The sequence below is a fragment of the Micropterus salmoides genome, unplaced genomic scaffold, assembly GCF_014851395.1.
Source record: "Micropterus salmoides isolate LMB-PRFRI ecotype aquatic unplaced genomic scaffold, ASM1485139v1 Ms_hic_scaffold_17, whole genome shotgun sequence".
Taxonomy (NCBI): Eukaryota; Metazoa; Chordata; class Actinopteri; order Centrarchiformes; family Centrarchidae; genus Micropterus; species Micropterus salmoides.
The window spans coordinates 7,250,775-7,274,592 of record NW_024040817.1 but is presented as its reverse complement, the minus strand read 5'-3'; the positions used below and the strand labels follow the sequence as shown (position 1 = coordinate 7,274,592).

Below are 23,818 nucleotides of genomic sequence, written 5' to 3'. Positions count from 1 at the left end.
AACATGTAACAATACAAAACACAGTCCATTCGTAATATATGAGAAGGCAACTAAACTAAAGAGATGAGTTCAGAATCCTTATGGCTATGGGGGAAAAGCTGTTTGTGAAGCGTTGTGTAGCGCCTCCCTGAGGGAAGGAGCTGGAAGAGGTGGTGAGCCGGATGTGAGGGATCAGAGATGATTTTCTTTGCTCGCTTTATAGTCTGATGTGTGTAGAGTGATTCAACTGAGGGCAGTGGTATGATTTTGGATGCTTTGTTGACAGTCCGCTGTAGTATTTTCTTTGGTTGGCCGTCCGTGCTACCATACTGTAATCAATTATGTAATAATGGACTCGATGATAGCGGAGTAGAACAGAAGAAGTAGTTGATGCTTGATCCGGTATGTTTAAGCTGCTTGAGGAAATGAAGCCTTTGTTCAGCTTTTGCAATGATGTGTTAAGTGTTAGTTGACCACTTAAAGTTATTGCTAATGTTGCGATGTGACATTTGGTTGCTTGGGCTGGACAAAGCGATCTGATCAGAAAAATCTCACTACACGTCGCGGTGACGCAGAACGCAAGAACTGTGATTGTTCGGCTTTGTAGCATTGCATTTCCTCCAAGCTCCCAGGAAGTGCCCTGTGCTTTGAAGCCACTTTAATAGTGACCAAACGACCAAACCAAATGTGAAATGGTGGAACCTTTATTTTGAGCATCACAACCCGAGCGAGAACAAAAATTTAGTCGCACTCGATATACCTCAATGGCTTCCCACAAGCCAACAGTGTAGTTGTGTTTGATGACCCAGGTCTTTGCAGCAGTGGCCGATTGCTTCTTCGGCTCCACCACCCATGTCTCTTTAGAAGTTGAGTAATAAGTGTTTGTTACATTACTTAGAATCACTTTGAAATTTCTGGCATTTGATCTTTCTTGTTCTCTGCTCACTCAGCTTCACAGGGGTGAGCAGTTAGCTTGGGGCATGAGGGGGTAACCTCAGCTGGAACTAGTTTACACCATGTCAGAATATGTGAGAGAGAGTGTGTGTTTATGTGCGTATGTGTATCCATGTGTGCCAGTGTAGCGTGTATGTGTGTGTGTGTGTGTGTCAGTGTCCTGGCTGGGCGTCCATCGCGGTCCTGGTAATGCTGAGACAGACGGTGAGCGGGTGGGTTTATTTTTGGGTCAGTGACAGTGTGTCAATGGCCGCAGATGCGTCGGAAAGGAAGGCTCTGAGATACAAGCAAACCCTGGTCAGTGTCCCTTTCTCGTTCCTCTTATTCTTTCTCTCTCTGTTGCTCTTTTAGTCCATCTGTCTTGCTCTGCGTCAGCCTGTCTGTCATGTTAATTTCTGTCTCTCGTGTGTCCACACTTTCTTTCCCTCAATCACTTACGTAATTCTTGCATGCGCTCCTGTATTGGCAGTGCAAACAGCACGTGCATGGATGGAGCCTGTTAACTTATTGTGCGTGTGCCTGCGAATGAGCCGCATACTGTGTGTGTGTGTGTGTGTGTGTGTTAGACATGGTAAAGACCAATTAGCTGATCTATAACAACAGGGTCACGCAAATGGTCACGCAACAGGTGCTCAGACACTGTGCACCTCCTTCACCCCTCATCTTGGCATGCACATATTGCACAGTACACGCACATACACAGTTTGTCGCTGTTTCCTTCTTTCTCTGCCGGCCACCTGTTTGCTACCCTTTCTGCGCCTCATTTCTTAAGCTTAGTTGGTCTTAACACATGTAGGAAGGACTTCTGTGACATGTGTAACACAGTATGTTTGTATGTGTGAAAGTGTATGCAGAGTATACGTGTACATTTGTGTCCATCTACAAAAAGTGTGCATTTTGTGTGCTGGGTGCTTATCCATGTGTGTTCCAAAGAGGGGAAACCCCATCATGCATTTGCAATGGTGCTAATCTTCACCATTCATGTAGTGACATGTATGTTTTGGGACAAGGCGCTGTGAAGGCTGTCTCAGAACATCTGGAGGATTTTCATCATGGTTTTGGAGATGTAACTGTTATATAACCCTGGATGTTCTCAGAGTTGTTTTGGGATGCACCTTGAGAGGCCAGAAAAATAGAAACACTTGCAGGTTGTAATGCAATGTGATGCAGTAGCCTTGTTTTGAGTCACAGTTCACATTAAATGGGGTCCTCTGGTGCCGAGCACAAAACATGCTTCCGCTAACAGAAGTTGAGGAGAAAAAGAAAATGCAGAACATGCTGCAGATCAGCCAGAAACAAAATGTTAATGAAACAGTTGCACTGCCATTTTTAATGAGATTTTTCAAGGGGAGCTTGTACAAAGTCCTCCCCTATATAAAAAGATCAATAAAGTGTAATCATAAACAACACAATCACAGATTACTTTGGAGACATATGAAGCTATATAGCCTATTGTTGTAGCCTTGCATTAGTTTTTGCATCTCTTAAACTAAAAACAAATCAATATTTGCTGCTTTATTCAAGAAAAGCCTTGCATTTCGCAATCTGGCAAAGTTCATACAAAAACATGGTTTAAACCCTGAAAGACTCATTTTGTTGTGAATGATGAATCATTCTGAAATAAAGGTGTTGATAGGCTGGTATGTGTGGGCTTGTGATCATGGTGATATATAGAATTTAGTGGCTGTCGAAACTCTATGCCTATGTGTACTCCAGGAAGTGCAAAGTCATCTAGCCTGTGTATGAGTCTGAGTGTAGGGCTGCAACTAATTATTCTCTCGATTAATTTATTAGTAAAAAAATGTGAATCAGTATTTCGTGTAACATAATCAAGTCTCTTGGTTTTTTTACCACAATCCAAAAATATTCTGTTTACTGTCATAGAGGAGTAAAGAATGATGTTGCAACGATCTGAGACTGATACCGGATATCAGTGCAACACAGATTCAAATAGCTGGATCGGGCATCGGATACAAGGGGGCCGATGTGTTCAATTCATTTACGTGCGTACTGTGCAATGAGTCAACAGCGCACTGGAAGACCTGAACCTTTTGCTAGGAGAGCTAAAATAGCATGAAGGGAGCTAAAAACAATGGTCAGCAGTTTGGAGGTATTTCACGCTTTGTTACGCCAACAAGTTCTTATGCTACTGGCAATGTGTGTTTGATACCCAAAGCCCAGGTATTGGTATACATATCAGGACTGAAAATGTCGGTGCATCCCTATTAAAGATAGCAGAAATATGCACATATAGGAAGCTGGAATCAGAATATTTATATATAATTAATTTAATAGTTGACTAATTTGATTAATTAATCATTGCAGCTCTGTCTCTGTGTCCCTGCCTACTGGTATGAATCTAATCATTACATATTTAATGGTCTCTTGAAGATACTGTGACTTGGCTCGACAGATGGGGCTAAATTTGAAACATTAAACAAAACAATAATAATAACAATAATCACCCCCCACCACCTCCACCACTGCAATCTGCTACAAAGAAAGGGCACGTTGTCGGGAGTCATTTAGAGATTGTATGGAGTTAAACCCTTCTCTATTTTAGAAGACCTTCATATGCATTAAGTTTGACTTCAGATGACAGCTTATTATGGCATGCGCTCACATTCAGCTGTACACTGTAGCTCTCTGTGGAGGTATGCAGACATCGGAGGGCTGAGAAATGATGTTCAATGGAGCTCATTTTCACAATGTGATATGATCCTTTGAATTGTTTGGAGAAAAAAACCCACCACCAAGTCGCCATCACTACATCATCAATAAATATCTCTGAATGTCTCTCAACACAGAGGGGTCCATCTGGTAAATGACTTTGGACATTTTGTCAATATAACAACAAAACAATAGCTTAGTTTACATCCAAATACAGCACAAATTTTAACCAAATATCCAGAAAATGTGCGAAAGAAAATATGAATGAAAATGCATTTTCATCCAGTACTGTTATGCAAATATTTATAGTTGGTTCATCGAGATAAACAGCTAGCACTAATTATCCTGTCGGGTGCAGCTAAACCATTGCAGAAGAAGAGATGGCATGAAGTGACAGTCAAACCTCAAACGGTTCAAACCAATGTAGAAAACGGAAATATGCCATTTGTTTTATGTATTGATCAGAAGAATGTTACAGTTTCCTCATCGCTCCACACAGATCTAATGTCTGTGCGTCATGATTTATTCTCTGTCTGCACTTTGTAAAATGTTGTTTTTATTTTCTTAAAATATGCATTAAATTATTTGGTCCAGACAAGAAATTAACAAGAAAGGACTGTGTGTCATATATGTAGGATTTCTTTGATGCATGTTTATTTTGGGGTATAGATAGGTTTCTGTGCCACATCATCACCAAGATGCGCGCGCATCTAGAGGGTAGAAAGCAGCATTCTGTCCTCGCTGCACATTGTTTTATACGGCATATCTAGCAGCTGTTACTCAGCAAATTACTCAGAAATTGTGATGACTTATTTTTTACTTATTACTCATGTAAAAAGTAATAATATTACTTTACTTATTACTGGGTATTAAAAGTGAATAGTCACGTTACTCGTTATGTTACAATTACTTTCAACCACCGCACCTCGTCTTTAAAAGTGACGGGAAACCTGTTCAGCAGCGCATTTTAGAAATGAATCCACTTTACTGGAACAATAATTAACCTGAGGAGTCAACAACCAGCCGAACTGAAAACACTGCAGCCTCTCAAACCAGAGGATGCTGTATCATATAGGCTATGGATATAGGCTATTTAAAAATAATAAAAAACAAAGCAGGTCCCTCCCAACATTTTAACTGATTGCGTATTCATAACAGCATCAATGAGTATGATTTTTACAGTACACAACATTTATTAACGCCACTGTCTGAAATAAAAAAAAATGTTTTGCACATGCATGTTGCAAGTTTTCAGTGCTTTTACAAAACACAGTATGTTGATTAACGTTGATTCTCCTGCTGAGTGGATGCTTCATTGGCAGTAACGTTAGCTGCTGGAGTTTCTCTCTACAGGCTAAGTTTCACGTTTCTTAGCAGATGCTTCAATACAAAATTGTTCGCGGTTGAAAGCTTTTTGCTGGTCTCACAAAGTTTACGGAAGACCATGTTCTTTGCATCTCTGAGTGGGACACAGCTAAGTTAGGCCTAATGACAGTTCTTGCAGCTTTGGAAAGAACATCTCTCTCCCTCGTTCTTCCATTAGCCTTTTGGCTTGTGATTGGCTGTACGTCGAAGTGCTTACGGATATAGTTTTAACGGGTCTTCGGATCAACTATGGAGACCCCAGAGCCGTTAAATAATCTTATTTAAGTTAAATAATCTTATTTAACGGCTCCTGGGAGAATTTATACAATGAAATAAAGCTCTACTTATTAAACGGGACTTCAGGTTCAGTGTGTAATATTTCTGATGCTCTATTGACAGAAATGCAATATAAGATCCACATTATTTTCAGTGGAGTATAAAGACCTCACATAATGAACCATTATGTTTTTATTACCTTAGAATGAGACATTTATATCTACATAACCACGGGCACCCCCTGCTGTGGAGGTCGCTGTATTTTGTGGTCATGTTTCTACCGTAGCTGACAACGAACAAACAGCGCTACAGAGCGCGTTTTGTCATCACGGCGTTCTTCTTCTGCTTGTGTAATTCCGGTAGTGTAGACGCCCATCACTACAGTTAATACGTACAAAGAAGAATAAGAGGGGCTAATAATAATAGTAATATACAGTCTCCCAGTAATCTTCTGGTTTATTAGAAGTAAGAAGAGAAGTGACATTTTGGAAATCACAGATTTTGTGTATTTTCCCAGATAGAAGGCTATAATGTTAATGTGGGACAGATGTTCTCAAAGCGGTGCTGAAGTTGTCTGTTTTCTGCTGGACAGATAATTAACTTTGTTTGTCAGACTTTAGCGATGCAAATGAAAGCTTTTGTTTGATAGATTTAGCTTGAAGCCTACTTATTCTCCAGCCTGTGGTTTGGCTTTGCCGGTTACTTAGCAAGACAATCAGCTGATCAGTAACATTAATTGGCAATAAAACCGTAATGTTAGCTTGGAGCATGGAAGCATCAGCCAGCTAAACCTTTACTGACTGGTAGAAAAAAATGTATTGTTAGTTGGATTGACTTATTCTCCAGCGCTGTGCTTTGGCTTGTGGTGTTATGTTAGTTGGAGTAATTTCATGTTGTGACTCTCTGTCTCCAGCGTTCTGTTTTGGGTTTGTATGATGTTTGTGAGAATCAGCTGATCGCTAATTGGAAATAAAATGGCAGCTCCCAGCATCCAAGCTCAGATGAGCCAGCTAAACTTTTACTGCGCTGGTAGAAAAAATATGTAGTTGGATTGTAACTTCATATAATTCTTCTCCAGCGCTCTGTTATGGCTTTTGTTACGTGGACAGAAATGTGATGTTACCTTCCTGAGACAAACAGATGATGAATATTATTGGTAATGAAACGGTAACAGCAGGGAAGCTCAGATCAGCAGCTAAACTTCACATTTTACTGCCCTGGTGGAAAAATGTATTTCTTTTTACTGCTAATCGTGATATATCACAAGACCATGTGCCTATCAAATGACCAATAATAAATACTTTCCGAATTTACATTTAAAAAACTTATTGGATATCGTGTCCCACTGTGCACACAAATATGACATTTGTTGTATTTAAAAAAATTTAAAAAGACATTTCGGTAATATTTGCAGATTGCTTATCTAATTAAGCAAAGTGAGAGGAGCCTTGATCCTCACCTGACAATGCCTCTGTAAACTTCATGTATTATGTGGCTTAAAATGGGCCGTGGTGCAGAAACAGTGAGGCCTTCATTGTCCTGGTATCTGTCAGTGGTCATACTTGATGCGCTAGATGTGATGGTGTTTGAGAATTTCTTCATTTACTTTGGTATGTTAGTCCAGATGAGCCAACCCTCCCAAGATGTAAAATAATGTATTACAGGAGTATAAGACATCATGTAACTCTTCATTTCTTCATGTGGCTGTTGTTTGTTAATGAAAAAGTAACAATAATATTCACAAAAACATTTGTATAATTTCTTAATATATCTAAAAGAAAACTAATTTCTTGAATGGCAATCTCTTTTATCTCATAGATGACATCTTTGTCCTGTCTCAGTCACCATTAGATGTCACTAGAACTTAAACACTGAACTTTAACACAGCCTGGCAATAGCTGTGTATTAAGGTTACAACGCTAATGTTAGCTGCCGATCAAGTTAAGCTAACAGTAGCTTACTTAAGCTACTCAGACAAACTACATAGTCCCCCAGTTATTAATGTAGCATTTTTTTTTTATTTCACATTTACTTTGGCAAAATGGCAATAACGTATACACACATGTTAGCTTAAGTGGATCGGCAGCTAACATTAGTGTCGTAACAATTCAGTTCAATTCAAATTAGCTTTATTGGCATGAATGTGTTACAACAATATTGCCAAAGCATCATACAAACTACATAAGAACAATCAACCCCATACATTTCATTAAACAAGTAATTAAAGTGTAAAGTAATTAAAGCGTATGTGTGTTTGTGTTAAAAACATAAAATATATTAATTAAAATAAATAAATAAAACTGTGTGTGTGTGTGTGTGTGTGTGTGTGTGAAAAAACAAAAATATTAAAAATAAAATAAATAACATTAACTCACTTAATTCACCGAAAACTAGTGTCCGTAAACACTATGACATACAGCCAATCACCATCTGCCACGTCTTCATACAAACGTACAGCCAATCACATTATGTGACGTTGCCAGCAGGAGCAGGCCCCCGAGCAGATCTGACCACCCGAGCACATCTGGTACCTACACCGGTTTCGCTAACCTGCAGCGCGGTCACGCATGTTCTATTAATATGAGAAATGAAACACAAACAAACAGATCCAACTCTGAAATAGCAGTTTATTATTAGGTCAACAGGAATTTACAAACAATGCGTAATCTACGTTGATTACAGCGGTTGACTACAGTCTTCTGACCGGTTACCAAAGCGATTTTGGCCCCTGGCTGCGTGCGCATCCACTAGTGTTTGTATACAAAAAAACCTGTCTATGGCAGAAATCAGCTCAGTAAATGTATACATTATGTACAGTGTTTTATACAGAAACCTGTGGCACGTGTGCTCTTGAGATTGTGGAAAAACACAGGCTCTTGACAGCCCAACATCTTTTGACCATGGCTGGGTGTCAAACAAGTATTTTTTTTGCCACCCACCAAAATGTGTACAAGTTTTACTAAAACTGGAAAGTTATGAAAGCTGGCTTTGAATGTTTGGTCCAATGCATTATCTTATTTACCTTGAAAAATTTAAATCAAAAAGTTTTGCTAATTTTAGGTTATTTTATAAAGGCAGAATTCTTGTATGATTGCTTGTAATCAGTTAAGATTTGAGAAGTGTTGCTTTGCTTTTGTAGAAAAATGTGTTTATATTGCTGAAAGTATTAAAAAACGCTTATATTTTATTATAACAGTACATTAAATTACATAAGCAGATACACTCTGCTGGGATATTGGGAAACTCAGCTGTTAGGAAAAGTTTATCAGTTTATACTTCCTCTCTTCTTTGAGGGACTAAAAGACAACTGGAGGGAAAGAGAGGGAGAGAAAGGAGAAATGGGGGGATAGGATGAAGCATTGCAAGGTATGCTGATGGTGAGAGAGAGGAAGAGAGGTGTGGGAAGTGTAATGAGGAATATTGGATCACACTGCTACTAAATTTAGCCCAGAGTAGTGTTTCACCGGCAGAGAGAGCGAGAGGGGGGAAGAAAGGAAGGAGAGTACGGGGCAACGGAGGAAGGAGGTAAAGGAGTGCGTGATTAGGGCAGAGTAGAGTTTCAGTGGTCAAGAGGGAAAACAGGAGGAGAGGTGGAACGAGGTAAAGGAGGGTGAGTGTGGGAAGGAGGGATTTCTTACAACATAACATACTCTGTGGTGGCCATGTTGGAGGTCCTCTTGTCCTGGACTGCAAAGAAGTAAATAGCTGATGACATTTTCTAAACATACAACTTGGGTGTCTCAACCAAATCAAATATAGATATTCAGTTTATGTGGTTTTGGAGAAATAATGATGCCCTTTCCACCGTAGTGTCTAGTTAGAAGTAATATCTGGGCCCTGTTTCAGAAAGCAGGTTTAGTGAAAACTTTGAGCCCGAGATCAGATAAACTCTAGGTCTGTAACCCCGGCAACTTACGCTGTGAACCTAACCTGCTCTGGACGAGGTTTACTTCAACTAACGCTGAGTTTCTCTCTGACTCCTCCCCTCCTGCGGAGCTTGAAGCGGCTGTCTCACACACCGTTTCATTTCCTCATTCATACTGTCGATATCAAAGCACATATTGGAACGCAATTACGTCTTTAGAAACATCGAAATCACGGTTAAATAGGCTATTAGTATTTTGGTTTTTACCCAAACATGATCTTGAACATAACGCTTTTATGATCAGATCTGAGTTGGACATCCTAAATTTATCCTCAGCACAGAATAAAATCTATAAACTACACTGTCCTTCTTTATAACACAGTGACTCTGTGGACATTAAACACTTACCGTGCGCTACAGTGCTGCAGTAATCACTGTTTAAAGTAATCTGAATAAAACTGATCAATGAACAGTAACCTTTCATATTGTAGTCGCACAGATTGAACATTCCTATCGTAGTTATCAGCTGGATATGATGTAAATATATTTCTGAGTGAGAATGACTGTGGTGTAGCTGAAACAAATGAATGTAGTTTAAAAGTGAGTTTTTCATTATCTGCAGTTTTGACAGCATTTCATAAAATTAAAAAATCAGCAAGATTTTATTAATGGAACATACACGTCTAAAACTTCACAGTCAGTTTGAACCTAGACACATTTTACATTGATAAAAAAAATCATTAATAGACCTACTGAGTATGTATGTTTCCATACATTGCATTGCGCTTATTACTAACAGACATTTTACATAGTGTATTTTAAATATGATATATTTGTTAGTCTTGATTATTGTCAAAGTTAATAACAAACAATCATTGTTTGGCTGTATTCATCCCTAGTCCTCCTTGTGTTATTTTGCTTTAAAGTTAGTTGCTTTGTAATGTGGCTACATTACAAAGCAACTTTACTTTAGAAAATAAAATTTTTGAAGAGCTGTAAAATCTCTTTTATTAAACTCAGTGCTTAATTAACCTAACTCTAATCCACATTATTTCCCCTACTGGCTGTTACATACCATGTTTAACCACATGGTTTTTGACATGGCCAATTTTTAATAGCACAAAGGGCCTGTCTGTATGATTGTTAAACAGGGGCTGCCAAGAAAGACATTTCTGTGTGAATTTTCTTGAGTCTAAAATAAAATGAAAATTCATGTCCGAAGCCGAAACCAAATATAATGAAACCTAAGAACATTCACATTTTTTCTATTTATTTTGCCTTTTTTTTACCGTTGCATACATTTAATAGTCAAAATGTGCTTTTTACTCAGTGTTTCCCACAGGATTTCGAGAGACTGTGGTGGGTCTGAGGCCCAAGAGGGTCCAGTAAAGTAAATGACGAGTCCATTTACTTTTAATGGACACATGCAATATGTTTTATACTTTCTGTGAATATAATCCAATTAATCTTATTTCCATACTGTATAGACACTTTATTTTGAAAACCGGACGTTGTCACATGTGCATCCTCATACTAAATTCATCAAGTCCGACCCGATTTGAAAAATAATGTTGTATGTGGTTCTCGTATCGCATAACATGAAGACTTCACAGCCTCTCTTCAGGTAGGACTTTCATACTGCAACACTGGTCTTTGTAAAGAGACAAACTGACAGGATAAAGTCGCTAACCTGCCTGTCAGCTCGCACTGGTCCGTTTCAGTGGATTTACCATAAAGGCTTGAATACGTGTGCACCCCAAAGGTGCGGCTAACTTAATCGCCTTCTCACAAACGAGTGACAGAATCACTCAAAGCGGGTCAGACCATTTGTTGCCTTTTCTAAGAAGTCAGCCCAGATGGAGTGGATGTGCGAGGAGACAACTGACCCTTCGCTAAGCCACGCCCCGAATACACAGCTGGCCAATCACAGCGCAGTATAGATCTCGCTGTAACTGAGGTTTCATGTTTGCGCTCCACTGACTCAAATGCAAAAGGAGTCGTTCTCTAGCTTTTTTTGGCTGTATTTTTCTAAGATATGGTCAAAGGCTGTTCTTGGTTGATAGGATAATAGGAGAAGTACGATTTATTCTCTTTCCAAAACCTAAAATAAATCCAGAAAAATGTAGGCTGTGGATTGTTCCTAATGTAATGTTAGTTAAAGCTAGCTAACTTCCTACTGAATGTAACCTAATAAAGCCCTACTGTTGTGCTTTTTAATGATGGTACTAATGAATAGAGGCCTACCCAGCTTAACAAGAACAGTGTTTATCTTTATTATTGTTGTCTTTTGTCTCAATCATCGGGGGATGCGGTGGTTCACTGTGTGATGGGTAGGCTTTAGTTTCTATTTTTCACATTTTTAACGTCTGAGTCAGTTAGACAGCCTGAATACAACTTTCAAATGTATAATGCAACTTCAAAACTTTGCTTTTTCCAACAAATTTGACAATATTTCTCCGTAGAGTGCAGTAATAGACAGTGGCAGCGCCGACAGCTTGTCGGACTTAGCAACTTTTTGCGTCTTTCCCAGACACTTTAAAATGCGTCCACACTGCCGACATGTCAACCTGCTTATTTTTTTGCTATTTTCGACCGATTAATTTCGGTGGTCGAACATTCGGTGCATCCCTAATCTAAAAAAGATCAGTGCAGTGTGATTAGTTACTCATGGTGTAAAGTTAACAGCATATCATTTTGGCTTTACATTATGCTAAGGTCATAGTTGTCCCTTTACCAGTACATCACTGTGTGCTCTTTGTGTGTAATGTCCTTGTAAACATGAGCTTTCAGGATAAGCCAGTAAGAATCTATGATGAAAAAATCCTCTCTTCTTAGAAGGCATAGAGCACATTATGTTGTGTGTTGCATTTAACATTAAACACATGAGCTCTGCTTACCAACCTAAGCAGCTGTGGCTTCTGTTGTTTGAGTCTATGTTGTGTGTTGCCATACAGTTACAGCATGTTGTGTATTATGCTGCTCAAGTTTCACTGTGTGTTGACTGGCATCTCTGCTCACACAACATTGCCAGCACCTTATGTACACACGTGTGTGTGTGTGTGTGTGTGTGTGTGTGTCTAAATCCATCCTTCCATCAGCCTGTCTGTCCATGAACCTGCTAAATTAGAAGCTGTTGAAAGGTTGCTGCCCGGACGTCCAAAGTGTCACCACTAGACACAACTTACCAGCTTGTCAGTTGTATTCCTGGAGTTCTATTGTCTGCTGTTGATGTACCAACAATATATATGAGCCCTGGATTTATTATTCTTATTATTACAGTGCTGGAATGTTAGATAATGATTCATTAGTGTAGCTCAATAAATCCTTTCTGATTAATTGTGATTCTGAGTAGTGGAAATTAAGAGAATGACTTGCGCTAACAAAAGTATAGGCTAATTAGAATGTATGTATTTGTATTGCCATTTATGGGTATACAATTAATCAACATGAAATTTGAGGTCTACTCATAATCTTTTATTTTCAAATTTGAACTATTATATACTATATTGACTTTGGTGAACTCTGGTGTTCAACATGATGCTATTCATGTGATTTAAAGGCGTCTCCAGAGTCAGACTGTCTGATGTCAGCAGGAAGATTATTCCAGAGAAAAGCTGCACAATAATAAGACTTCTCTGGGACAGACAGGAGGCCTGTATTCTGCGAGCGGAGAGCACGGGATGGGACATGAGGTTTATTGAGCTCAGAGAGATAACAGCACATTTACAATTTTATAAGTCATCAAAAGTACCTTATGGTTATATCTGACTTAGATCGGGAGCCGATGGTCAAATTTTCTGGTTTATGATCCTAGATGCAGCATTCTGAATCATTTAGAGACTTTCTCTGGTAGTGCACTGTAGGCGAGACAAGAGTAATCTAATCTAGTTGAAACAAAAGCATGAATTATGATCTCTTCATTAGCCAAGGACAGAAAACACCAAAGTTTGCATAGGTGAATGAATTGCAAACGAAGTGATTCTGTTGTCAGAGCAACCAGCAAAGCAACATTTTGTTAATTGTATAACATCACAAAAGTCTCATTCAAAACACAGGAAAAAAACAACTTCCAGCTTCACAAGAACAAATTCTCCAAGATTAGCAATGAGGCAGCCCTATAAATATATAAAAAGAAAAGCAGAGGTCCAAGAACAGAGCCCTGAGGTACTCGATATAGCAGAAAATAATGATGCAATGTTATTATAAGAAACACACCTTATTCAAAAAGATAAGATTTTAACCATGTCACAGCCAGGACCGAGATCCCAAAGTAGTTTTCAGTGTTATTTAGGAGTATGCCTTGATCAGTGGTATCAAAAGCTGCACTGAGGTCTAGTAAGTAAGTACCGAAGTACAGTTTGAATCAGTGGTAAGCAAAATGTAATTTACCACTTTTCAGTGCTGTTTCAGTGAAAAGGCAGGCCCTATAGGGAGATTTAAAAGCTTCAAAAGATTGGTGTTACTTATGTGAGCTGCAAGTTCTTTCTGATACTTTTGAAAAGAATGAAAGATTAGAAACTGGTCTATAGTTATTGAGAGATCTGGATCATGGTGTGTAGGAGGAAAGGATGAGACAAATGCAAGTGGGCATCTCTTATTGAAAGAGATAATGTGCTAGGGACAGAGAGAGAGATGGGAATTAATCTCTTCCCCAGATGTCCCAGGCAATTTTCATGGAGTCTGTCCAGAGGTGATAAATCTAGAGGCAGAGTCTGTGTTTCCGCTTCTATTAGAACTGTTTGGTCACATGGTCCTGTCTATTTTTAAAAGGGACTCTTCTCTGCCAGCGTGCCAAAAAGAAAATACTGTCACACTCCACATTCTCGCTTTCTCAGGAACTAATTGCATGTGTATTTCTAATGAATGAATGCTGGATCTTCACATAATTTGTTATCCTTTGTGCTTATTGATTAATATATTGGTTTACTGATTGATTGACAGCTCTATGGGGAGTACCAAGAGCACCAAGGAGGCTCTGGCAGACGGGAGGCCACACGCCTGCTGACTGAGAGACAGATCAAGAAACATGGCAACCATCCCCGCAGCTATGGGAGGCCACGGCATGGACATGGCCGCCGTGGCCATGGTCAAAATGGATACCACGGTCGACACGGACTTCAGCACGGACATCACAGCAGACAGAGGAACAGGCGTCAGTCCAACATGGAAGCAGAGGATGCGGATGAGCAAACAGCTGAACCCGGCCTTACATCCTCTATGAAGAAGAAACGCTCCTACTCCAAGTGTAGAGGTGAGCAAAGATAAAAAAGTAAAGTAAGTAGATTGATGCTTTGTTACTCCTTTTTTGTGAGCTTCTGTGGTGTTTGGTTTTGTTAGACTGCATAGCACGGGTGCAGCGATTCCTTGTGACCAGGTTGGGAGAAGACTGGATCTTCCTTGTTCTGCTTGGCATTACAATGGCACTGGTCAGCTGGACAATGGACTATGCCAGCGCAAAGAGCCTGCAAGGTAGGACAATAGAACCCATAATGCTTTGCAGAAGCCATTCATGTCGTGTAAAAGCAGGTGCCTGTTTAATTCCTTACCCTCCATCTCCTACTTCTATCTTCTGTTCTCTCTCTTGCTTTTCTCTTTCTTTCTCCTTACTTCCTCCTACACTTTCTGCTATTCATCCTTCTCTCTTCTTTTCAATCAGTTATTCTTTTGTTTTTCTCTTATCTCTTTGTTTCTCCCTGCCTCCCTCCTTCAGCTTATAAATGGATTTATGGGGAGCTGAAGGGGAAGATTCTCCTGCAGTACCTGGCCTGGGTTTCATATCCCCTGATATTCATCCTGTTCTCCTCCATCTTCTGCCACCTGGTCGCTCCTCAAGCTATTGGTCTGTACCCCCTTCTTCATCATGCATATCTTCTAATGCTTCTCTGTGCTCATCATCTCTGGTACAATGCCTCAGACTTACTACTTTAAGGTGTAATCCAGTGCTTATTAGACAATGTACATTTAAATTGTTGGAACTTGGGGAACTTGAAGAGGGACATGGTAGAAAGTAAAGGACTTTGGTTACTTATGAATTTAAAAACTGGTTTGGAGTCTGCAAGCTTTCACTCCAATCCTAATCCAACCAATTAACAAAATATTGTATTGATATCTTCATCTCGGCTAATCAGTGATATCAGATGCTGTAATATTTGATTGGAGTAAAACCCTGCCAAGTCTAATCCTGCCGTGGCGCATGATAACCTACCTCAGCTTTTCTCCAAAGCAGGAACAAATGGTTTGGAAACTACACTGTTTTCAGCAGGAAAAACATCAACACACCAGGAAGGTGTAGCTTAAAGACTGTAGGTTATGAAAGTGCTTTAAATTACATTGTACATCTGATTTTCACATGACTGCTTCTGCACAGTTGCTCCAGTGTCAACAGGAATAATTGGATAATTTGAACCTCTTCTCGTCTCTCCCTTTCCTCCTGAACAACCTCTGTTCCGCCTTCTGTCTCAGGTTCTGGCATCCCGGAGCTGAAGACCATTCTGAGAGGTGTGGTGCTAAAGGAATATTTAACTCTTAAGGCCTTTGTTGCTAAAGTCATTGGTCTGACTGCTGCCCTTGGCAGCGGGATGCCTGTAGGCAAAGAGGTGGGTAAACTGGGTCAACCAGATTTTTTTTAATCTGAATAAACAAATCTCTCTCTTTAGTAAGTCTGATTATTGAAACAACCTATGCAGTGTTCTGTGGTGTGTGGTTTTTTGTGTAATGTACTGTACATAACATACAGTATATTTTTTTATTAATTATAACATGATTTAATAAATGATACTTTATGTTATGTTATTGAGGATGAGATAATTGAATTACATTTTCCTGTTGTACTCATCTCCACTCAGGGCCCATTTGTTCACATTGCCAGTATCTGTGCTGCAGTTCTCAGCAGGTTCATGTCCTTTTTTTCAGGAGTTTATCAGGTAAGCTGATGTCAGGAAACTGTTTTAGTTACATTCAACATTTAGGTGTGATTGGGAAAAAATGAACGACTTCATGGGTAATTCTTAGTTAAATGTTCTCCTCCTCTTCCTCCTCTCTGGATCAGTAGAATCCATACTGTTATACAGACATCCTGACAGTGGGCTGTGCTGTTGGGGTTGGCTGCTGCTTTGGCACACCACTTGGAGGTACACAGCCTTTTGCCTTTCCTGTTCGGCCCCTTTTTTTGTCTCCCCACCAAGGGCATGTAAGACAGGCATGAATCAAAAATATTTGCATATTTCAGCAGTCAAAATCACGTACTCACTTTTAGGAAACATTTGACATCTATGTACACAAGAAACTGAAATTGGGGGTTCTGCTCAAGATCTTTCATAAAAAAAAAAGTAGAAATATAAATATCCACACATTATATAAGTAAGTTTTTCCTTGCCTCTGTCGCCTAGTGGTTGGTGGGAATTGTTGAACATCATAGAGTACGGTCTAGACCTGCTCTTTATGAAAAGTGCTCTGAGATAACTGTTGTTGTGATTTGGCGCTATATAAATAAAATTGAATTGAAATACCATTTTACAGGAAATATATGGTTGTTTGCATGTACCTTTCTTTAGCTGTGGTTCAGTGCATTGTTTTCAGGTCCTGCCTGTTTGATTACTGGTTCTTTGTCCCTTTTTTCCTTTCTGCACCAGGTGTGCTTTTCAGTATAGAGGTAACATCCACATACTTTGCTGTGAGAAACTACTGGAGAGGATATTTTGCTGCTACATTTAGTGCCTTCATATTCAGAGTGTTATCCGTGTTCAACAAAGACGCAGGTACAAATTGGAGAAAAAGTATGTATCAAGCTAAATACAGTCATTGCAAACTTTGTATTTCTGAGTGAGAAACATGCACTAGAGGGCACCCTTACTTCACTATCCATCACCAGGCAAACTGCCACATCTTTTTAGAGACACTGAATAAATGTATGTAATACAGGCACGTAATACTTTTTCCACCAGATGGTGTCCTCCTCCACCTGTAGCAGCAGGGTATTTTAATGCCTGAGAGTTACTGAAGTATCTTATTAGAATATTAAATTGAGTTCCAGACAAAAGAATTGTTGCTCATTTTACTGTGTCAACACTCTCCCATGACCTTGCAATACAAGCCAGCTGAAGAGACCTGCAGAATACAGAGATCATGTACAACCTTTTTGTACCTAAAAAAAGAAAAAAACATCCTACAGCAGCTGCTACTGTAAAAAACAACAACAACACATGTTTGCTTTAAGACTAAATAAAATTACTTGTTCTGTATTTGGATCACAAAAAAACTGATGAATAAATTTCACCTCTTTTCCTTGTCTTCCAGTAACCATCACCGCTTTGTTTAGGACAAACTTTCGCATGGATTTCCCTTTTGACCTGCAGGAGCTGCCAGCATTTGCTATCATTGGGTGAGCGACTGAGACAATAGATGGCTTCATTTTAGTGTGTGTGGATGCCTGTATTGTCTGTCAAAACTTCCTAATGGACAAAATGGAAAATGTTAACAAGTCATACTTTATGCAAATGTAGCATTTGAAACCTGGAGAATCCAATTTATTAGTTCACCATTTACCTCAGGGGAGGAAATAGAGAGACATTGAGCACAGTTGACCACCTTCATGAGATCATGCAATTTAACAGCAGTGTCGTATGTTGTGATATACGATGTGATGATGTTTGTTGTCAGTTTTAAAAATAATCATACAAAGATATATGCTTATAGAGGATGCAGTTTTTAAATATAAATATAACTATAATTCAAAGACACATTTTCAGTTCTCCCTCATATTTGTTGTCTTTAGTGGTACAAATCATACTTTGCTAATTATCTTGTAACTGTGTCAACACCTTGTGACCCTGCGTATTTCGAGGGTGTCACAAATGAATAGATGACTTACAGAGTAACTAACAACATACCACTTTTTTCAGCTGAAAACCAGTGTATTTCAGTATTTAGTACTGTTGCAGGTCCAAATCTTGAGATCTTAGTGCAAAGTATTTGAATTCCACATATTGTGTTATAAATATGCATAGTGACTGCCCTCTACTGGTTTAAACCCATGTATTTGAAACCCATCAGACTTCAAAGCAGCTTCTTCCTTCAGGCTGTGAGACTCCTCATTTCATCCTCAGCACTCCAGCATTTAAAACAGTTCTATGACTTGTAATTTATCCACCGATCTAGTGTATATAATTTTTGTATGCAACGTTTGCTTTTTCTTAGTAGCATAAACTTCTTCTTGTTATATAACCCTGTGTTGTAAAATGATAAACAGATCTACCCTGTACCTGGTATGGCAATTGAATTTTGCTATTGGCTGGTCTGGTGGCAGCTTTCGTCCCCAATCATTAATGTCTTTATTTCTTTGTGCAGGATCTCCTGTGGGTTCCTTGGGGCGTTCTTTGTCTATCTAAATAGACAAGTGGTTCTATTCATGAGACGATCCAACGCCATGACCCGCTTCCTGACCAAATAGTAGGTTTCTCTGTGTAGGGTCGATATTTTGAATATTTGCAGCATTTTTAAAGCTTCAGAATGGCATTGCATTTGTTTCACTAACAAAGCTTTCTGTTTCACAACACCTCCAGCCGGCTGGTCTTTCCTGCTGTGGTAACTCTGGTAATCGCCACCTTGACCTTCCCACCCGGGTTTGGACAGTTCATGGCAGGAGAGGTCAGAGTTCATATATTATATCTTGTCCATCCATCCTGTCTCTCATTGTAAACAAAGATGAATACAGTGCAAATAAATCTGTCTGTACCTGTGTGAAATGCTGACAGCTTCATGGTGCTGATGAACAATTAACAGCAGAATGTGCCAATCCACAAAAGCAAACACTGGTATAATTTACATGTTTTAAAATGCCACTATACAGATATTTTTATGTAAAAGTACACCTGCTTCAGAACAACAACAACAACAAAGTTGTGGTGTTCAACATATGCATCATATTCAGAAAGCAAAATCCAAACAGCAGGGTTTAAGCACTCACCAACAATCTCTTAGATCTTTGGTGTCTGGATTATTTTGGTATAAAGCATCATCACAGACAAGTCGACTTGCTTTGTTTCTTTTCCTGATGCTACATCACAGGATTTTTGGGTATTGAAGTTCAAATGTGTCAAACTGTGACCTCGATGTGCCACAGGGAGCCACCAACACGAACATTTGCCTTGTGCACCTTTGAAGGACCAACAGCAGCGACCTTTGATCTGGCAGGGCATTATTGTGCTATGATGACCTCTACAGATCCATTCCTGCATCGTTTGCCAAAAGCCGCATTTCTTGAGTGTTTTGCAAAGTGGGACAACAGGTTAGATGAAGTGGGACACCCTAATGTTTTTAATAATTGGGATTGACAAATAGGAGCTGTAAGGTCTGTGAACCAGAGAAAAAAAAAATTGGAATATTCTGAAAACCATCAGCGTATTAATGTGCATCTGTGGCTTTACTGTGATTTCAGTGTCCATGTTTCTACGTGAATAGAAGCTACATGCCTTGTAGCCTTCTGTGCTGCGTGTACAAAGGGAGTGTTACGGTGAAAGCTCAGACAGCTATATATCAACCCACCAAGAGTTAAGAGCTAATCATGTGTTTCACAAACTGAAAGCTGAAAATAGACTACTTAGTGTGAACCAGGTGTGTGTTAAATGCTGGTGTAAGTGCATGCATATCCGTCTGTGTGCATATGTCAGTCAGCAAAACCATAACATGTTTGTTTTTTTTTCCCTTAGTGCATGTCTTTCACACCCACATTGTAGGAATGTCTCACACGTTTTTATCACAAACTCACAGTATTGTTTTAACATGGCAGGGAAGTGAAGTGATACATCCATTCATTTTACAAAATAATCTATTCATATTTGACAGATACTTTACCCCCCTAAAAATTGTACATACTGTATAGCTTTGGAGGAATCAAATCCACAATCCAACTAGATAGCACAGTGCTGAATGATGGAAGAAGCTGCACAGTGAGAGGAGATTAAATGCTACATGGGTTGTGAACCAGACGTGAACCCTCAACTTCAAAAAGGCGCAGGAAAGCCTATTATTACATCCAGCTCTGTCAAACTTTCACAGAACGGATCCTCAACATTTCCACTCACAGGCTGAGCAATGCATTTCAGGGCCTCGATTCAACCCGAGCTCAAGTAGGACGTATAAAAGTAGAAAAATCAAAATGACGTTGGTGTTGTTTTTCCCCCCGCAGCGGCGTTATGCAGATGTGGCAGGCGCTGCTATTTGTCCCTGTGAGCAAATTCAGAGGCATCTATGCAAATGTGGAGCAAAATGGTTGAAGTGAATTAGTCATTCATGAGTCATCTAAAGAGAATGAGTCATTGGACATGGCCACCCGTACCCGTCTTCTACCAGCTTTCTGGATGACTTCCTGCCTGTTCATCCCACTTGACTTTCTTCCCCCCTTAACCTTTTTTGTCTCCCCTTTTCTGTCTTTACTCTGTTTCCTTTTCCCTCTATTTCTCCTTTTCAACCATTTCCTCATAGCCTCTTTTTTCTCCTCAACCTTCATCCTCCCCTCCACCCATTATCTCCCTTTCTTGCTCGTCTTCACTCCTTCTTTTCTTCTTCTCTCTTTGGCTTCTTCTCGGCACTCTTCATTACAATTCCTCTCACAACCCTCCCTTTCCTGCTTCTTCTCTTTCTCCATGTGTCTCTCCTTCTCCGTCTTCCACCCTTTCACCAGTGGCGTGGGGTGGGGTAAATGTTTGGGGAAGCCAAGTGAGAGGGGATGTGCTTTTTGGAGGGCAATTATCTAATGCATTGTGCTATTACAGTGCAGGGTATAATTTTACAAAAATTTAATCAAACTTGCTGAAAGTTGCATTTACCGAGACGTTCTCTCTCTCGCTCTCGCTCTCTTTCGCTCTCTCGCTCTCTCTCTCTCTCACCCCAAATAGCAGACATAGCCCGCTGCTTATGGGGCAGGTTAAGAATAAAAGAAGCATTCACAAGCTCAATCAGAAGATGATTGAAGACATTTGCATAGTAGCAGTGGTGCATGTATCAAATAGGCCTAGATACTTCTTAATGCTTGGCCAAATGTTCATAACACAACATCACTGAAGACTAACAACCCAGGTAGGCTAACCTGGCCCAGTGCCCTGTGGCCGTCTGCGGTGGTCATTATCTATGCGTAAAACAGCTGCAGTAAAAACAATAAGGTTACTTCAAATGACTAGTCATTCACAGCTAAATCCAGGCATACAAAGCAAAACAAACATATAACCACATTAAAAATCGCACAAATAGTTAAGTTCAGAGAGAGAAGCAGGTGTCATTTCACTCACCCTATTTGAAAAGGAAGGCCATTCTCCTGTCTGTCATGGTGGCAAAACCCCTTTTTCCTCTCCAGGCCATCTCCAGTTTTGGCGTTGGTCTTCCGTCAGATTTAATCTTAAGTTGCTGCTGTAGTGGTAGTTTAGTAAAAACTATTTATTATAACTAAAAACTCCAAATCTCCACCCTCCTTAACTGCACCAGCTAAAGTTGCTAACAGCTCCCGTTATTTCATCTGAATGACGTTGATCGCATGCTGTGATTTGATTGGCGTGAAGCCAGACAGCGACGGGCTTCCCTTGGCATCATCCTGACTAATCACAGTTAGGCAGTGGCATGACAGTGGCCTCATCTGATTGGTTAATCATTTAATTTTTTTTCACAAAGGGATGCCAACTCTGCCTGGCCTCCTCGTGTAGTCAGACTGCAGGTCAGTCTACGGTGGTGCAATATAGTGTTTCACCGCACATCCAACGCATAGCATTTAGGGCGCCGCTGTTTCACTTATTGTAAGATAGTGAGAAATGGGGAAGAGATGACCGCAACAGCTTATAAGATTTATGGAAACTATAAACATTGTGTTTTTATTGAAATGATAAATAGTCTTATAAAAAAAGGGAAAGCCTGGCTTCCTTTGGCTTCTGGGAGAACACGCTACTGCCTTTCACTTCCTCTTTAACCCATTTCTTTTCCATCTTTTGTTTTCTATTTCCCTTCTACCCCTTTTTTGTCTCCAGTTTCCTTTACCCATCATTCGCCCCTTCACCTCATCCCTCTGTTATTCTCTTCTACTTTACCTACTTCTCTTACCGTTCTTTTTTTTTTTTCTTCTCCCCCTCCCTTTTGTGCTCTCTGTCCATCTCTCTTCCGACCTTGTTCCCTCTTTTCCACCCCACTCACACCGTCACCTTCCCTCCATACTCATTCCTCCTTCCCTCTGCTCTTCCTTCCTTTCTGCCCCTCACCTTCCCCCATCCAGCTGATGCCCAGGGAGTGTATCAACTCTCTGTTTGACAACTTTACATGGACAAAGATTTCCGGATCTCCACCTCCAGTCGGTCTGGGCCGCTCCGCTGCTTGGCTCCACCCTGACGTCAGTGTTTTCCTCATCCTGCTGCTCTTCTTCCTCATGAAGGTCTGTGGCTGCTGGTGTATGTCATTGTTTCTTTGTGTGTTTTTGTGTGGGAGTGTAACAGTGTGTGTATGTGTGTGTGGCGGGCTCCACTTGACGTCAGCATTTTCGTCATCATTCTCCCCTTTATTAGGATAGGGACATTTGTTGCAGGTCACTCATGTAGTGTGTTGGTGACGAGGGACATCTGTGTGTGTGTGTGTGAGACTGTGTGTGTGTTTGTGTGTCTTCCTTCTTTTTTTCCTGTCCAAGGTCAACACTGGTGGCAAACTGCCAGCAGTTCTAGCATTCTTATGTTTTCTTGAAAGGAGCTGCACACACACACACACACACACACACACACACACACACACACACACACACACACACACACACACACACACACACACACCTTGGATAGTGACAACTCTTGCTATCTCCATTGTTATTGGCATTGATATGTGCATATAAAGCCCAAGGACATTTTTAAGACTGCTCACGAAGTGCAGTCACTGGTCCCACCCATATAAAGGAGTGAGTGCTTTCATTGACATCCAGACAAATTCAGAGCAGAAGAAAGAAACTTGATGACGGTCAGACTGGATCAGAAAAGGCCTGTGAATAATTACACCCAATCTAAAATCTGAACAGACCCAAATACAAAGGGAGCACCAACCCTGGAGCACAGCAGGATTTAGTATCAATTAATGAATACCTGCATTCACAAATAAGTCAGTTAGTATTCAAAAAAATATATTTCTTATGTTATGACGTACAAGTTTTCTTGGGTCCCCAGACGAAAGACTTGCGGGGAAAAATAGGAACCTACCAGATGCAGATGCCAGTATTAAAGTGAAAAAGGGCCGATTTATGAACCGATATTTTTATTTTAAGAAGGATGTGGATAGTAGACCCCTTTACTGTATAAACTACACTTAGAACAGCGATATTGAAGGCTGGTATGTATGTGGGCTAAAAAACCTTTTCCTACAACAACTGCACCCCCAACTTGCCGTCTTGAAGTTGTTGTGGCGTTCACACTACGTGACTGATCGGTGAGGGGGTCACACACACACACGCTACAGCAGCTGTGTCACCCGACGCTGGTCTCCAAACCACGTTTTGTCAAGAAAACACAAGTGAAATGTGAAACGGGAAATGAGCGATCCCGCACACGAAACAGCTGTTTGTTATTATAAAGATGACAATTTTAAAGACAAAGAATCTGGATGAAAGGATGGATTAGCACACGCAGGTAGCAGGGATTGTCTGAGCTACAGAGAGAGCTGGAGGGGAGTAAAAAGGTGCAGCTCCCCGACACCCAG

At 40.1% G+C, this 23,818-nt stretch overlaps 1 protein-coding gene across 1 annotated transcript in view; it reads left to right on the top strand.

Moving 5' to 3' along the window:
- The first annotated feature begins 1,114 nt into the window (after window positions 1–1,114).
- LOC119907500 (chloride channel protein 1-like) overlaps window positions 1,115–23,818 on the top strand; it is a 46,862-nt gene continuing 24,158 nt past the window's right edge. Inside the window, exons 1-12 of the mRNA XM_038725261.1 lie at window positions 1,115–1,230; window positions 14,051–14,360; window positions 14,447–14,578; window positions 14,820–14,948; window positions 15,572–15,705; window positions 15,955–16,032; window positions 16,161–16,239; window positions 16,741–16,866; window positions 17,405–17,489; window positions 18,455–18,556; window positions 18,670–18,754; window positions 22,362–22,517. Of these exons, the coding sequence (XP_038581189.1) occupies window positions 1,123–1,230; window positions 14,051–14,360; window positions 14,447–14,578; window positions 14,820–14,948; window positions 15,572–15,705; window positions 15,955–16,032; window positions 16,161–16,239; window positions 16,741–16,866; window positions 17,405–17,489; window positions 18,455–18,556; window positions 18,670–18,754; window positions 22,362–22,517 (1,524 nt within the window). The 5' untranslated portion in view covers window positions 1,115–1,122. The remainder of the gene's footprint in view (window positions 1,231–14,050; window positions 14,361–14,446; window positions 14,579–14,819; window positions 14,949–15,571; window positions 15,706–15,954; window positions 16,033–16,160; window positions 16,240–16,740; window positions 16,867–17,404; window positions 17,490–18,454; window positions 18,557–18,669; window positions 18,755–22,361; window positions 22,518–23,818) is intronic.